General features: G+C 52.2%; 4 protein-coding genes across 4 annotated transcripts; 2 read left to right on the forward strand and 2 right to left on the reverse strand.

Moving 5' to 3' along the window:
• Positions 1 to 1,642: 1,642 nt before the first annotated feature.
• NEUTE1DRAFT_91028 (uncharacterized protein) lies at positions 1,643 to 4,581 on the forward strand (the record flags this gene model as incomplete). The annotated part of the gene is made up of 4 exons (XM_009857917.1): positions 1,643 to 1,922; positions 1,986 to 2,675; positions 2,732 to 3,171; positions 3,223 to 4,581. The coding sequence occupies 4 exons, from the start codon at positions 1,643 to 1,645 to the stop codon at positions 4,510 to 4,512; spliced, it is 2,700 nt and encodes an 899-aa protein (XP_009856219.1).
• A 264-nt stretch (positions 4,582 to 4,845) lies between these two features.
• On the reverse strand, positions 4,846 to 11,913 carry NEUTE1DRAFT_126058 (uncharacterized protein; the record flags this gene model as incomplete). The annotated part of the gene is made up of 5 exons (XM_009857918.1): positions 4,846 to 5,607; positions 5,711 to 7,251; positions 7,438 to 8,700; positions 8,872 to 9,036; positions 9,172 to 11,913. The coding sequence occupies 5 exons, from the start codon at positions 11,911 to 11,913 to the stop codon at positions 5,340 to 5,342; spliced, it is 5,979 nt and encodes a 1,992-aa protein (XP_009856220.1).
• Positions 11,914 to 13,676: 1,763 nt separating this feature from the next.
• Positions 13,677 to 14,565, reverse strand: NEUTE1DRAFT_96764 (uncharacterized protein; the record flags this gene model as incomplete). The annotated part of the gene is made up of 5 exons (XM_009857919.1): positions 13,677 to 14,020; positions 14,079 to 14,127; positions 14,199 to 14,264; positions 14,391 to 14,404; positions 14,472 to 14,565. The coding sequence occupies 5 exons, from the start codon at positions 14,472 to 14,474 to the stop codon at positions 13,973 to 13,975; spliced, it is 180 nt and encodes a 59-aa protein (XP_009856221.1).
• Positions 14,566 to 14,813: 248 nt separating this feature from the next.
• On the forward strand, positions 14,814 to 15,609 carry NEUTE1DRAFT_126059 (uncharacterized protein; the record flags this gene model as incomplete). The annotated part of the gene is made up of 1 exon (XM_009857920.1): positions 14,814 to 15,609. One exon carries the CDS (start codon positions 15,013 to 15,015, stop codon positions 15,607 to 15,609), a length of 597 nt encoding a protein of 198 aa, XP_009856222.1.
• Positions 15,610 to 16,842: the final 1,233 nt, after the last annotated feature.

Genomic DNA, 16,842 nt, shown 5'->3' on the forward strand with positions numbered 1-16,842 from the left:
CGATTGTGGTTGCGACACATTTGGAAGAAAAAGAAAGGAGAAAAAAAAATCCCCTCTGATGCTTTTGTAAGCAAGTCTTGGGGTTGCGTTGGATGTGGACGATCGGGAGCTAGGCACTTGTCACCGGCACAGAGACGTCCAACGGGAAGCTCACACTCGATCGACAAGCTTTGCGGCTGCAATTGCACCATCGATGGTCAAAGTTGCGTCTTCGCCTCTTGCAGCCGGCCCCTCCTTTCGAGACTTCCACACAGTGTACGTACTCTTGACATCCAGAACCCCCCAGCTCCGACAAACTCCCATGATCCATCACCATTTCCACGATCGCACATCTCCATGTTTTCACCCATTCTGGCACTTCTGGAAGGTTACATCTTGCATGGTTGTTGCTGATGGCTTCCGTGGGGTGCAGTGCAAGTGTCCCTTCCCGTCGTCTTTTACATCATCCCGCTGTGTGACCATGACATCCGGTGACCGGGGCACATATATATACGTGCGGAAGCCCAACTGCACGTAAAGCTTCCATCCTATCGCATGCCCTATTGGTGGGAAGACGTTCTATATCCACGCATGATCATCAACCGTTTGGTATGCTAAAGCAAGCACTGGTGTGATGAGGGACTATTATCTCCATGGGAGGGAGATATCGATGAACATTATGTTAAAATCTCCGAGCAGACCGTCCCATGTGCGGGAGAGCGGGAGCTCCCATAAGCAGGAATCCTCCCCGCAAACCTAGCGCGGTGAGAGTTGAGATGACCACTTTCAATCATCTTGATGTCTCAACTACCGGCGTCTCCCTTCTCCCGAATACCGACCGCGGAGACTTGGCAAACAGAAGACCGGTCTCTCCTGAGGTTGGCATGCCAAATACAACCACTGGTACAGTGGCTGGAGTGGAAATCGGCAGCGGAACCGCGAGCAAAGCGTGTATAACCTTTTCGATACTAGAGTTGAAAGGGCAAAGGCCGATCACGTCATCAGGGAAGTGCCCACCTTTCTACGCCTCCTGAACTCCGCTTCCCTGCACTTTCTGCCTCTTCTGCAGCTGTGAGCGTTAGTAAACAGATTCCGGGCACTTTCTTCCCTGCCTCACCCCGGCCCCCCACACCCCGGTTCCTTGGGTGACGCCGCACTGCCGCCTGTGTCGGCTTTTTCCTAGTATAGCTTTACTTGCCCTTTTATAATTTTCCATGTTCCTGTTCTTGCTTTCCCTTACACTATTCGAACCATATCTTGTTTAACGGCGGCGGTCTACATCATCTCATCTGGCCCTTTGTTGCCATATCCAGCCTTTAGGCATACCGTATAGAGCGATCTTCAACATCGTCCTAGACTTCTCGACTTCGACTAGTTGCACTTTCTCTCTCAACGAGTCTCGAGCGCAACTATAGGCTTTTACATTTTACGACACACATAAACGACGTTCTTTTCCCATTGTATATCCTTCCGGATCAAGCATCTTTGAGAACAACCCCCACTCCAACCTTGGTCCATGCAACACATATTTGGCAAGCTAGGATCACCTTGATACAGCCGATACCAGCACGGACTATATCTTAAATCAGTTTGACGGCTTCAGGCATCATCCTCTTGTCAACAATCATCCCCATCGTTCTATCAGAAGGACCAAGCCGTCAACATGTCTACGGCTTGGGGGAAGGCCGGGCGCTTCACAGCCAAAGCACTTGGCATCAAACTCCAAGACAAAGACCCATACGATGAGGTTACTCGGGGCGAGTCCATCGTATCCAACCATACAACCAGTACCTTCGTGGAAGAACCACCTCATACAGTCGAGTTCCTGAGGGAAGTTATCCCTTCTGGACGGCAGTTGGGGGACTACGCTCTTTCCCTCTTCCCCTTCACATCTTGGATTGGTCACTACAACCTACAATGGCTCCTAGGCGACCTTGTAGCCGGTAAGATCACACATCTCTTGTACGTGTGCTTTTCAAACTCAGTATAGCTTACTCCTTGCCCAGGTATTACTATCGGTGCCATTGTCATTCCACAGGGCATGGCTTATGCTCAGCTTGCCAACCTTGAACCCCAGTTTGGTCTATACTCGTCATTCATGGGCGTCTTGGTCTACTGGTTCTTTGCTACTTCGAAAGATATTACGATTGGCCCCGTCGCTGTCCTTTCCTCGCTGACCGGCGATATCGTTGCCAACGTCATGGCCGAGCTTCCCAACGTTCCGGGCCATGCTATCGCTTCTGCTCTGTCTATCCTCGCCGGCGCTGTTGTGCTCTTCATTGGCCTGATTCGGTGCGGTTGGATTGTCGATATTATCTCGCTTACTTCTCTTTCGGCATTCATGACCGGCTCGGCCCTCAACATTGCCGTCGGACAGCTCCCAACCTTGATGGGCATCAAGGGCTTCTCAACCAGAGATCCGGCGTATCTTGTCTTCATCCACACCTTGCAAGGCTTGCCTCGTACCAAGCTGGATGCTGCAATGGGCTTGACAGCACTTTTCATGCTTTACGGTATCCGGTCGCTTTGCAACTATATTGCCAAGCGTTGGCCGCAACACCAGCGAGTGGCCTTCTTCCTTTCGACATTGAGAACCGTGTTTGTGATTCTCTTGTACACCATGATCAGTTGGTTGGCCAATAAGGACCTTCCTAGAGGAACTTCGAAGTTCAAGATTCTCTTTGACGTTCCCAGAGGTATTTTCCACCCACATAATTTCCATCAATGTGCCAGTACTGACTATATTCAATAGGTTTCAGGAATGCTGCTGTTCCTGTGCTCGACAAGACACTCGCAAGCAAGCTTGCTGGTTCTCTTCCTGCCACTGTCATTGTCTTGTTGATCGAGCACATTGCCATTGCAAAGTCGTTCGGCCGTATCAACAACTACACTATCGACCCTTCCCAGGAAATGGTGGCCATTGGTGTCACTAACATGCTGGGCCCCTTCCTTGGTGCCTATGCTGCAACAGGCTCGTTCAGTCGTACCGCCGTCAAGTCTAAGGCGGGCGTGCGTACGCCCTTTGCCGGCGTCATCACTGCCATCGTAGTGTTGCTGGCTATTTACGCCTTGCCTGCCGTGTTCTACTACATCCCGAACGCAGCTCTAGCTGCCGTCATTATTCATGCTGTCGGCGATTTGATCACACCCCCCAACACCGTCTACCAGTTCTGGCTCGTCTCGCCCCTCGAAGTTATCATCTTCTTCGTCGGTGTTTTTGTCACCATCTTCTCCTCCATCGAGAATGGTATCTACTGCACAGTCTGCCTGTCTTTCGCCGTGCTCCTCTTCCGCATTCTCAAGGCCCAGGGCCGCTTCCTCGGCCGCGTCAAGGTTCACTCCGTTCTTGGCGACCACGTCATCGGCGACGATCCTAGGAAGCCCGTGGATGGAGGTTACGGCACCTTCGCCGGCAGTGGCTCATCAGATGCTCCCTACCGCAACATCTTCCTCCCCCTCACGCACGCGGACGGCTCCAACCCGGAAATTGAACTGGACAACCCTTACCCAGGCATCTTCATCTACCGCTTCTCCGAAGGCTTCAACTACCCCAACGCCAGCCACACACTCGAGTACATGGTCCGGTACATCCACCAGAACACGCGCCGCACCACGCTCTCGCACTTTGACGGGCCCGGCGACCGACCCTGGAACGACCCCGGCCCCTCCAAGCGCAAGCTCAAGGCCGCCACGCGCGCCGGTATCGACTCCAACGAAGTCGGCGTCAACTTGCACCTCCCCACCCTCAAGGCCATCATCCTCGACTTCAGCTCCGTCAACAACATCGACATCACCTCGGTCCAACAGCTCATAGACGTGCGCAACCAGCTCGACCGGTACGCGAGCCCGGACGTCGTCGACTGGCACGTCGCTTGCATCAGCAACCGCTGGACCAAGCGCGCCCTTGTCTCCGCCGGCTTTGGATACCCCTCAACTTTGCCGGACGGCCAGATCCGCAGGTGGAAGTCTATTTTTAGCGTGGCCGAGATAGGGGGCGAGCAGAGCGCTGCTGCCACAGCAGAGCAGGAGGTCAACGAGAAGGAATTCGGCCCCACCTTGTCCTCTCGCGGACGTGCTGCTCAACAACACCAACGTGGCTCGTCGATGGATATCGAATCCGGCTCCAACACCGATGACGCTGAAGCCGCAGGCAACCTCAAGGCCACGGCCTCGGGCTCCGAAAGGATACCCGCTGCTGCTGCTGCCGCCGCTCGCTCGCGGTTCGGTGGTGGCCGCACCGTGGCCGTGCACGGCATCAACAGGCCGCTGTTCCACGTCGACTTGACGAGTGCGTTGCAGAGCGCCATCGCCAATGTGGAGGCTAGGGCGGAGTTTACTGCTGCTACTAAGTCTTCTATCAAGGGCATGGAGCATCTTGCTACGCCCACGCCTACGTCTCAAAGTCAAGAGAACTTTCAGGGCGGCAACACTTCCGATGGATCGGTGACGACGAACTCGAAGCCGACGCCGGGGGCGTCGCTTCCTCCTTATGACATGGTTGATCCTCAGAAGGAAGGCTTGTCATCGCCATGATTTATGGAGCGGATGAGCGGAGTTTGCTTTTTCTTTTATGTTTCCTTCTTCTTAAACAATTTTTTTTTTCTTGGGTTGTTTTGAGTGTCGAAAAATGATGATGCATTGAAAGCAAGCGTTAGCTATTAGAATTTATGTCATTCACGGGGGGCGGCAAAATGGGACAGGATTATATCTAATGTGGCTCGGATCATGGGTTTTCAAGGGGATCACGGGTAGACACCGAACTGGTCTGGATGTTGCTGGCATTTTTGTGGTTCACGGTCTAAAATACCCCTTTGCAGTTGCATGTTTTGGTTTTGTATATACCGTTATCTTACACCGATATAGAGAGAAAGATATAGAGGACTGTCAGGACATTTGATGATTTACCAGGGCAATATTTACTATGTGTTGCTCCGAGTCATGCCTGGTGGTAATAATTTGAAATAACGGAGAGTTGAGTACTCGCGTCTATCAATCTGAATAAACCAAGTTCAAGCTTTCCAAAGTGCGTTGCTGTTCGCCTGCTTTTCCGCATACGTCTGGGTGTGAAACTGATGAATCATGATTCCGCAAGAGACCAAAAGAAGAAAAAAAAGGAAAAAAGAAAAAAAAGAAAAAAAATAACCTGGAGGCACTACCTCCTATATAGTTCTGCTATCCATAAAAATGGTACATTGAAGCCAAGGCAAGCACCCCTCCAATCCACCCTGATGTTTGTCATATGAAGGATAACGCCATATAATGATACCCCATCTTGCCAGAAATAATGCATTGCACCCACAGCCATATTCACATCCACCGCTCGCTCCTTCCCCGCTTTTTATATATACAACTTCCTCTTCTTAAAGTGTCTCCCAACCCCCGTTATTGATGTCCCCCTCAAGCTTACGGCTAATGAAGCTCTGAATACCATGGCTGAGCCACAGATTGCGCAACATGGAATCATACCGTTTCTGATGGAGATAAAGCAGCCGTCCATGACGGAGACCGAGATCCACCTCGCCGTACTTGTCGATGTAGGGCGCGTTGCTGAAGGATCCTGAGAGGCGATGGAGGTAGAAGATGCAGCATCTTCGGATATTGAGGAAGAGACCTATGTTCTTTTGGCACCTGATGAAAAAGAATTAAAGGTTGGCATTTGACTGAATAGAATAGAGAGGGGTATATGGGGGGAAAGGGTGCAGTTCAGGTCAAAGCCGAATGTAGAACTTACTTTCTCATGTGTTGCTGGCAACCGCCAATCCTCATGGTTTTGCCTCTGCCTTCCCTATCCTCTACCGCGCAACAGATGCTTTGACCGCAGAACAGATCTCCACAGAAGAGACAGAGCATAGGGTCAGAAATGTCCTTGCCCTTGGTAGGACACTTCCTCCGCGTACACTCCTCAATGAGCGTGGCGTAGTTCTTGGGAAGGCCGACAAGCTCGAAGATGCCCGGGTGGCTCAGCACTGCCGAAGGCGGCAACAACTTATTGTCGTCGGCGGCGAGGGTTGAATGTTCTGCGTCCCAGCAAGTCTGATGCTCTATCCAGCCAGATACGAGCTGGGAAATTCGCGAGTCCGGCGTGAGGGAAGCTAGCATTGCGTCGAATGAGGGAAGTTTCAGCGTCTCGGTGAGGCGCTCGAGCTCCTTCTGTTCAGGATTGGGCGAGACGCGGCTGTTGAAATCGATATTGTACCTTGCGTAAAGCAGGATGGCGCACTTGCGAAGGAACGTAAGTGCATAGTTCCTGATGAACCGGTACCAGCCCTCCCAGCTGTCCAATCCAGGCTGGTCGAACGCCTTGTTCTCCCCAGTAGAGCCTTGGACCCTGTACCTCTCGGAAAAGCCCAAGTCCATTCGTACAACTGTTTCGCAAAATGAAGCGAAGTTAGCCAGTTCGGGCGACATTTCGTCTTTGCGGTCGCTGAAAATCTTTGACATCCACATAGTGGCAGGCATGTTGCGGCCCATGTGGTAAACCACTTTGGTGATCTCGGCAAGGTAGCAAAGCCTCACGATGTGGGCGATTTCAAACCTTTGTGCTGGGACAACGCCAAAGACACATTCGCACAAGAAAACGAAAGGATCTTGGCTGAGAAGGGGAGGATACTCCCGATAAGGTTGTCTCGCGCTGTCGGTTTCGGCATCCTTATATTGTGCAATGAACAGCTGGCAATGCTGACGTTCGCTGTCTCTCCGAAACTCGGTGTCGATCCTGTTGTCTCCAGCCTCTCTGAGTCCGCCTACAGTGATGAAAGTCGTCACTGTCTCAGTCAGAATACGGAGGTGGGTAAGGACTTGTTCAGGAATCTTCTCGAGTAAGGTCATTCCATAGTCCACTTCCACCCCGCGCTGCTGAATTTCAATAGCTGCAATAGAAAAGCCCACCGAGCGAGCAAGAGCATCGCTGCAAGCCAGCTCATCATCTCGCACTGTCTCCGGAAGATCATGGTGCGAGTTGATGCCGTTTTTCCGCAATGTATCTCGAAGACGACGGTACGCAGAGACCAGCTCTCTCATCATGCTGTTCCCTTCGGCAGGGGTAGCCCCTCGGCTGCTAACCTCAGTAGCTGAGATGATCGAGAAGGAGTCACTGAATGGCGTCCCGCTTGACCTTGAACGGGCCCCTAGGTCTACCCAGGCATCGCCAAACAGCTGAGCTGAATCTTCAGCAAGACTGTGGACCATTGTTCTCGCCGTGTACGTTGCAAACGAATGCTGGATTTGGTCTGGAGGCCTTGCCGCTCCCAGGACATAATATGCAGAATGCAGCTGTTTGTCCAGCCATGTGTTAAATGACTCACATGGTGATAATGGACCAGGATAGGATTCTTCTTGTCCTTTCCAGACGATGGGGAGGAATGCATTGCCTAAAGCCTTGCACAAGGGGCATACAAACTCCAGCCTACTCGTGTCCTCAGGCGGATGTCTTGCGATCTGCTGATTATGACGGCGTACAGTGGCATCAAAGTATGCTTCAAAGCATCCATAATGCATGATATGGCCGCACCCAGTCGAAACAGGGCCGGAACGAGACAGGTGCGATGGGAAGCCTTTGCCAATAACGGAGCGCTCAGCCTCAAATATCTTTCCCTCCTGGTCAACCTTTTGAACAATCTGGCGGTTCTCATGAGCAAGTCCAAAGGGCCGCATACTCTCTGCAGACCTGTCCAAGTTTTCGGGTGTCTTGAACGCTTCCCTCACGAAATCCGGATCCTGGAGATCAGTCTGCCGATAAATGTTGCTCTCAGTGAAGAAGGCGAAGGATCCGTAAAGGCGACGGTCATCTGTATCTTCCTGGCACAGAATGCATGTTCCTGATGGATACTTCCAAAAGTTTTTATGCTCCTCGGCAGCTGGCATGTCCTCGTCCTCATCGATATCGTCCACATCACCCCAGTCGATTTCTCCTTGCTTCTCCATGAAACTCTTTTGCTGGGCCTGGAACTGTGCCATAACACGAGCTTGACGCGCTAGTGCAGCCTTCTTCTTCTTCTCGCGCTCCTCGTCAGTGTTCTGGCTGTCGGGCAAACCAGCGTCAATATGGTCTACTGAGAGACCAAGGCTATGATAAGCAGACTCGAACTCATGGGGCCGCTGTTGCCGCATCTTCTTGAGAATCAAGTGGATCTTGGGGTGAACTGTCTTGAAAGCATCTTCGGCGGTAAGGAGGTTCAAGAGTGCCACGATGGTCTTTGCCGTAGGGTTCTCTGGCATGAAGTTGCTGCGCGCCTGGTGACTGAGAGAACGAGAGATGAATGACGGTTGCTGACCATCCTCCTCACCTGTTTTATCTTCCTTGATGGCGATCAAAACCAGATGCAGGACAACTTGAAGGAAGGTCTCAACTCGAGTCGTGGGCACCTGGGGTGTAAACTTGGAGGATGAGAGAGTGTAGAGCAGGGAATAGTAGATAATCTGGGCGAACATGCCTGTCCGGGTGAAATCAGACAGCCCGGCAAAGACTCCAGAAGTGATTGGACGAAGATTGGGCTCATACACGACATCCTCAATCGACTGCCCAGTCTTCTTAGCCATGCACTTGCGCCATGCCATTTCCGACTCTTCGCGTTGGTTCTTGTTGTAGTGCGCGATGTAAGGATCCACATCCTCAATGAACTCTGGCTTAAGCTCGAATGTGCCAACATCTGTCAGTCCCTCGGGTGCCTTGTAGATGGTCATTTCGTCCAACAGCTTGTGGAAGTCCTCGTGTTCGTGGAACTTGTCCGGCAGTTTGTTGCAGATTTCCGAAAACGACAACGGTTTGAAGCAAAGGACGTGCGTGAGGTCACGTCGCATGGCCGCGATGAGGGGGCTGGCTTTGAGACGCATGGCCGAGTTGAGGGGCCTAGCTTCATCCTCATTTTGCGTAAGAGATGTACGGTCACTTACGAGGACAACGAGCAGATGAAGCATGTCTTCCACAACATCCAAATGTTGACCATCGTCTTGGGCCTTGGACTTTTGTTCAAAGAACCCTTTGATCCACATCTCCATGCCGTAGCGGTCAACGATCGAGGCAAGAACACGGCTTGGGTCGCAGACAACAAGAGCGGTCTGCAATAGAAATACGTCCCTATTGTGAGCAACATCTCTCTGGCTAACACCGCGGTAAGTCCCTCCTTGGTGACGCAAGCTCAACCCATTCCTCACCCACATGCCCGCCTTCATCTGCGCAAGCCAGGCACATACCCTGAGCGGGAAATCAAAGGCCACAAGGAGGTAATCTTCCGGTGTGAAGTTACCACGAGGCATGGACTTTCGACCCATCGGCTGAGGTTTTGCTAGCAAATCGCAGGTTTCGAAAGTCAGGAGCTTGCGCAGGTCGTCAACGCTCATCGATTTGCCGCACTCGATAAGCCACGACAAGGTGTAGTGAAGGGCATGATGAAAACTGTTAGGTTGCTCTTCTACCACAAAGTGGACGACCTTGAAGCTTCGCCCAGTTGGCTCAAACTCAAAATCTGTAAGGTTTCTAAAGGAAATCTCTTCCTTGATTTCTGACTGGTTAAACCGGTGACGCTCAGCACCAAGTGAGTTGATAATGGTAACCTTTGCAGCCAGTCTGATTGCATTGTTGACATACTGCAAACCGTGTTCCTTGACGTTCCGGAAGGATTGGGCGAACTGTCTGCAAAGTCTGTTGATCTCCCGTGTGACAAGAGACGCGCTGATCCAGCTATCTGTCTCATATTCGACGTGTTCGCCGACAGCCCTGACGTTCGGGCAGATACCTTGATGCAACTTGACGAGGTCGAGGAACTGCATCATATATCGCTCCTCTGTCCGGAGGCGTTCCTGAACGTGCGGAGACCCAAAGAGATACTTGAGATCTAAGAAGAAATGATACATGCGCCGGTTCGTAACCGAGCCTGAATCGAAGGACAAGACTGCGTTGCTTGCCACGTCCCAAGGGTGTCCCACTTGACGAGTGGTCAAAAATGTGTATAGAATGGCCATCAGACTGGTAAGGAAATTTCCCCGCTCAACGATTTCAGCAGTGATGGAGGGAGTTGTCAACATCTGTAAGGAGATATTGATGATGGAGTGATCAGGCTCACGATCGCCGATGAGGTACAACTGAGCCAGAGTGGTGTAAAGGCCAGCAAACCGCAAGCCGAGTACACGTTTGAACTCGGGGATCGTAACGACGGTTGAGATGTATAATGACCGAAGATCACAGCGAACCTTCTTCCACATCCGCAAGTCAAATAATATCAGCCAGTCTAGGCGGACTCGCTCGAAAAGGTCTTCGGCAACCGGAATGCTACTTTCCTCCACGTAGCCGGCAGGAGTCTGCAACCAGTAACGTCCAGGATTTGGAGGCGATGTCTTGGCTTTCGGACTGCCTGGGGTCTTTGGAATGTCGAGGTGGGCCTTGGTGTAGATATTTGGCGCGATGAGCGGCTCGGCGGTATCGGAATCATCAGGAGTGTGCTCGCGTTCCCGAATGGCTCGTCGGTGAGCCGTAGCAGTAGTCGGTGCCGGAGGGGGAGGTGGCGGAAGAGGACGGCCACCAGCAGCGGCCGGGGCTACCTGCACCACCCTAACTTCTCGCCAGTCCGTCATGGCAACATCATCCCCAGCTGCGTCGCCTTGTTCGTCAAGCATCATGACATCTTCGTCCCCCTCCTCATCTTCATCCATTTCTCCACCAGAGACAATGATGTCGTCCCCGTCTTCATCGTCTTCATCCCCTTCATCTTCGCCAGCCTCACGAGCCTCTGCCATCCTACGGGCAGCTTGACGTGCCTGAAGCAAAAGCCTGCCTTGCTGCTCGTAGAACCCGCTTGGTACGTTCTCTTCTTGGTCAATACGGTCTTCATCGTCAATGCCATCTTTGCCGACAATGGCATGTGCCGCAGGGCTACCTTTCCTCCAAGGCTTAAGCATTTCCTCGCACACGATGTTTCTCAAAAGCTGATGGTCGTGGCCAACTCGGCAGCCAGAGATATCTCTAAGCCACTCAATTATGGTGCCGCACATTTGCTCTCTGAAGGTATCCCGGGAAGAGCGAATGGTAACGGTAACCCTTATCCTCTCAAGTACCTCGGCTACTTCGAGCAGCTTTTCCAGACTGCTGTCGTACATCAGGATACTCCTACCAATGGCATCGGTCTCGTAAGCAGCTTTCAAGCCATTTGCAAGCGTGGTGTTGCACGCCCGAGCCACTTGGTCACGCACATCGACCACGGTGTGCTTTTCATCATTCCATAGCAGAACGGCATATTCCCCCGGCGAGTCAGTCTCTCCACCGCAGTAGGTCGATGATAACCTCGAGAGCCTCTCATCCTCCTGGATAGACTGAACAGTTTTGGTTTGGCGGAGCTGCTCGGGGGCGCAAGAGATGACGTCGCACATGTAGTCGAAGACGCGGCCGATGGTCATCCTGATATTCCTGACCAGATCCTCTGGAAGTTCTGTCGCTTTTCCCTTGCCCTTGTCGCGGTCGCCCTCCCACATCGAATGTATTGTACAGAACATGGGCCGCTTCCACGCTTCCAAATCTCCGCAATCGCAACATCCGCTGTTTCCGGGCGAGATACTGATTCGCACCATATGGCCTGTGTGGTCGGTGGCTTCGAAGCACTTGCTGCACAGGCAGCAGGTGTCGTCTGCGCTACAGGTCTTGCACGCATACGATGCTTCTCCTTGTTTGAATATGTGACCGCAGGCCTTGCCACGCGCGGCTTCGGTGTATTCGGCGCCCTCGACCGCGCCTTGGGCATCCCTGAGCTTGAGGGAAGTGTTTCGTGGATCCCCTTGGGGAAAGAAGAGCTTCATGTATTCGTTTTTCCCACCAGCCATGGACCAAAACAGGGTGAGAAGAAGTTCCCGCGATGCCTCTTCGCTGTAGCGGTATCGGTATTTGCCAGGCATCGCCAGCAAGGCCTGGCAGAGCTGCTGCTCCTGTGTCGACATCTGGGCTTCCATGGTGGAAGAATCGTCGGTGTTCGGGTCTAGGTAGCGCTCGGTATAGACATCCAGGTGGCGTTATCGGGTTCTGAGGCGAAGACTTTGTCGATGTCAGAGTCGTGCTTCACCAGTCGTCTAAGGATCGGTGTTTAGGAGGTGGATGCGATGGTGTCGGTGTCTTGAGGGTATGATGATGTTGTTGTTGCGCGAGACAGTAGAATCGCTGACGGAGTGTAGCAGTATGTATCCAAGGATCCTATCTGAAGCGTCCACCGCTTGTTTGCGTTCGAAAATCGAGGAGGGTTCCAGACCGGTAACAAGATGGGCGAAAAAAGGGCCTGAGCTGAGAGCGATGACCAGCACGATAGAGGGGATCGCGGGGTAGACGGAGCCAGCGATAGGCAGGCACCCTGGTATTTATTAGCTTTGAATGGTTGGCGCCGCCTCAAAGAATGTGGTTCTGTGACGTGGTAGTTGGATTGTTAAAGTGTAGAGGTAGGTAGGTACCTATGTTAGGTTATTCTGGTCCTTTCTTCGCCTTCCCGTCCAATATGATTGTTGGCAGCCGAGGGCAGTCGGACTATTGAATTTTGGGCCCTGTACCTGAGCGAGCCGGGCTGTTGGCTTGTTGTTGGTACCGAACAGCGGTTACAGGGCAGTTTTCCTTTTCCGTGGGGCTGGCTTTGAAGACTAGTTGAGTCAATTAGGTGGCGTTCTGTGACTCGTCGATGGATTGGCTTCTGTCGGTTAACCAACACCCGACCGTCAGGACCGTTCCTCCGAGTTCCTTCTTAATTGCAGATCCTGTGGGGGGGTTGAATCGGGCTTCTATGGCCGCTGTTGATCCATTGCGAGTTCCGTTGGTGCCATTTGGCCTAACACCCAATTCAATACTGCAGTGGTAGACATGCCGTCGGAGCAATGTTACCCAGGTAGGTTTGCAGTCCTAAGTGCACCGACACTTGAGACTCCATTAAAAGCTCCTACCATCTTTGACCATAGTAGCTCATTCCCACCATAGAGGTATCTTTACCTATCGACATTTGCGAGACAGATCCAGCAGCGAGCTTCGGTATTTTGTGAACAAGAAGGTGCACTGACGCGAGTAGAGGTACGTCAGTGGGGGGCTGCACTCCGGGCCTTTAAGTAGAGGTAGAGGGTACTAGGAAGAGTGAAGCCCGGTTCCCTTCTTGACGTACAGTTATGAATGGTACTGCTTATGATAGGGAGCAACTAAACACTACAACTGGGCCACGCTTACCCTCAGAAGTACGCGTGTGCTTCCGCTACTATACCTAACCGAGCGACTTGTTACAAACTGAACCTCCCGTCCTGATGTCGTCCGCACCGTATATTGATAACCATCCTCGTGCATTGCACCGTGTTGCTCCTGAAGTACCGGTAGAGGTACGGTAGGGACAGAACAAAAAGTTAGTAGGTCAAATGTAGAGGTTCCTCACCGAATAATCACCATGTCGAGTACCAGCCGGTAGGTACCTCTATACTCTACTACCTCTACATACCACATACCACAGGCCACAGTGCCAGCTAACGTAGCTTGCCAGGGGCTGGCGCTTGCTGTGTAAAAAATCCATGCCGTCCGACCGACCATCAAAGCCACTGCGTCAAGACGTCAGAGATTGCGAAGGTCAGCTCGAATTGCGCAGTTCATCGAACGCTTCAGCCTGCTACGCAACGCTGGGAAATTTAAAGCAGTTATTGCCCACACATACACACGTCCGAAATCCAGGCTGGGCCGTTCAGTTGCCGGGCTTGCTTCATGTTGAGGTTCCTCAGATCCAAAAGCTGGCAGAGATGATTGCTCAATGCTCTTACTCTTCAGCCTTGTAGTCGGGCTATGGTCATTCGTCTATGTGTCTTTCGCCATGGTGAATATTGATTTTGTACAGTACGGTAGAAATAGGGGCTTGGTAGGCAGAAGCGTCAGGAAAAGTCGTCCATTCCTCTAGCAATCAATGGCCGTCGACCACGTCCCACTTTCTCCCAGAGGCTGTCGTTTGATCCTTATCGAGTCGGCGTTTCCATGTCTTGAAAAGTTGCTCCCAAGTCGTCATGTTTACTCCTCAGCCTCGACGTACTTGTGGCGGATGTCCTTCCATTGGCGCTGTTCTCCTCGTCAGCAACTGTTCCACACCAGTGTCAATTCAGTCGTAGGCTCGTACCCCCTTGTTGATCTTGTCCCAGACCTTGTCCATACCGTTGTCATAGGCCCTAGATGGTGTGATTGTTCAGCGACACATGATTTCCTGTCATATGTTTATCCGACTGTCGTGGGTACGTACAACTCGAAAGCGAAGGCACCAGCGAAGACAGCGCCGACAAAGGCGGTGTTGTTGCGGAAGAGGAGGCTGGGATGTCCGTTAGCTATCGGTGCTCGATTTGGCTTTGGCCCGGGAGATAGGGTCGGGGCCGGTGCCGGGCCGATGGGGGTGGGAGACGTGTGAGCATGCGCTCGGCGTTGCGGGGATACTTGCTTGTACAAAGCGGACTAGATTGGGAATGCGCGATTAGCATTGACGCGTTCCGAACTGACGTGAGGGCAGAGAGATGCTCACCATTTTGGCAGATTTACCGAGGCTGTAAACGGTGGTTCGGCTGCGTCTCTGACGGTGACGTTGTGCGGGAGATGGGCGTCGCGAGTAATCACGATGTTTTTCGTTGCACTGGACAAAACCGACCCAGCGAAACCTAGAAGATCGCAGATGTCGCCGGCCGGAACCATCCGGAGCAAATGCAGCTCCCCTGATTGGTCAAAGCTATGACCCACTTTCTCCAAGTGCCTCCAAGGCTGCTGGCACCTCTCACAAGCGTGCCAAGCTGCAAGCGGGATCAACCTCGCAACCACAACGTCGTCCTCATTTTCCAATCTCTTGCTTCTTCCTACAAACTTACCGATTGACGTGTCCGACGGATGCGCATCAAACTGTGCGCATTACGAAAGCAACAATCTCGACACGCGAGTTCCAAGCTTCGGCGAATCAACCATTAGAGATCAATTTATACGAAACTCAATACTTCCGAGTCGTCGAACGGCATCGCCGTAACCCTAGCCGAACCCCTCATCGAACATCAATCATCCCACCACAATCTTGAACCATGTCTCAGCCAACAAACTCCGGCATCATAACTGACAAAAACGGCGAGCGTGTCATCCCCGAGTCTAAGAGAGCCGACGGGAGTACCAGAAAAGCTATTAAAGTCCGCCCCGGCTACCGCCCGCCTGAGGATGTCGAGGTGTACAAGAACCGCACCGCCGAGGGCTTTCGTCAGCGCGGCAAAGGCCCAGTGCCGGGCGCAGAAGGATTGAAGGAGGACAAGTCGGACCAGCAGCTCAGTGCGGCGGCAAACAAAAACGCCAAACGTCGGGAAGCGCGCAAAAAAGCCAAGGCTGCTGGCGAAATAGAAGGCGAGGATCAGAAGACAGCTGATGCAGCGGCCCCTGCACTCAAGCCAGAAGAGCTCGACCCGGAAGCCGAGAAGGAGAAGAAGGCCCGGAATTTAAAGAAGAAGCTTCGCCAGGCCAAGGAGCTGAAGGACAAGAAGGATGGTGGAGAGTCGTTGTTGCCTGAACAGATCGCCAAGGTTATCAAGATCAACGAACTCATCCGGGAATTGGATGCCCTTGGTTTCGACTCTGAAGGGGAGCCAAAGACCGCAAAGGCTTCGTCTGAACCAAAAGAGGACTCGACCTGAAGCAGGAAAGTGACGATCGAGGATAAAGATCATGAGAATTTAGGTCCTGGCCGGCAATTGCCATGGCCAAGTTACAGAGATACTGCTCCGCCGGTTCAGTTGATGCGCCACACTCGATTCACGTCGATCTCTGAACAATCCTTCAGCATGAGCCTAAACCGGGAAGCCTCTCGACACTCTTTGACACTGCACGCCTACCTTTGAGCCTTCTGCCGCTCCGCGCGCCCGCATTGAGGGCCTGGGGAGCATGGGGTAGATGTATGAATATGCCATGACGGGAAGTGCTGCCGCTCTGAACGTTGCGATCGGGTGAAGGCGAATTGTCCAAGGCGAATGTCCAAGGCAAATTGTTGAGATGAAAGGGACGACGACGATAACGATCGATGGTTTCGAATGCTGCTGGCTGTTCAGGGTCTGTACAGTCAATCTACAGTTCAAGACGAGAGGGATGTCGGATCCTGCCCTGGAGGGAAGGTGGGATCAGATAACAGGGAGGCAACGGCTTGGCGAAAGTCACGTTAAGCGTCCAACAGCAACTTGGAAATATGCGCCTGTACATGTACTGTCAACTCTGACAGCAAATTTCGACCAATGACCGTCGAGAGAAAGGTTCAGGTATAGTTCCGTTGTAGAGGCGTTTGGCCGGAAACATAAATAGAAGCCAGCTTTCTGTCCCTCTTTTTCCAAGGTCTCCTCCAAGGTTCGACGTCACGATGCATTATCTTGGACGGCACTTCCTTATTGAGATGAGAAGACGAAAAGAAATAACAGTCATTTTTTGAACTGGAGGTCTACAGAATAGGTACGGTCACTGCTGCAAGTGTGGGATATAGACATCCTTGGCTATATGCGTGAGCTCGGTGGGAAAAGTTGGGCTTATATGATGGATTTGAAGGTCACAAAGGAAGGAGTGAGGCGGATCTGGAAAGAGCGGAAATAAGATTTAAGCAGGAAGCAAGAGCTAAACCACCAGTAGAAAAAAGTCTTTGACTCCAAACAGCATCATGATATAGAACGTTGAAAAAGACGAACCTGGCTGTTCCACTTCAAGAAAATGTTGTAATCAAATTCATTGTGCAGGATGATTCGGGAAAGGAACCCTCTGCATGCCCTGTTATTTGACCCTCCCACTCCAGCGTGATCGAAAGTGTCATCTAGAAAGACTGTACACTTCTTCGAGCCCGCTAGTCGAGTCAACCCTGCTCTCTAGATATGATGGTCACTTCCGAGAAG

This window comes from Neurospora tetrasperma, assembly GCF_000213175.1.
Source record: "Neurospora tetrasperma FGSC 2508 unplaced genomic scaffold NEUTE1scaffold_81, whole genome shotgun sequence".
Classification (NCBI taxonomy): domain Eukaryota; kingdom Fungi; phylum Ascomycota; class Sordariomycetes; order Sordariales; family Sordariaceae; genus Neurospora; species Neurospora tetrasperma.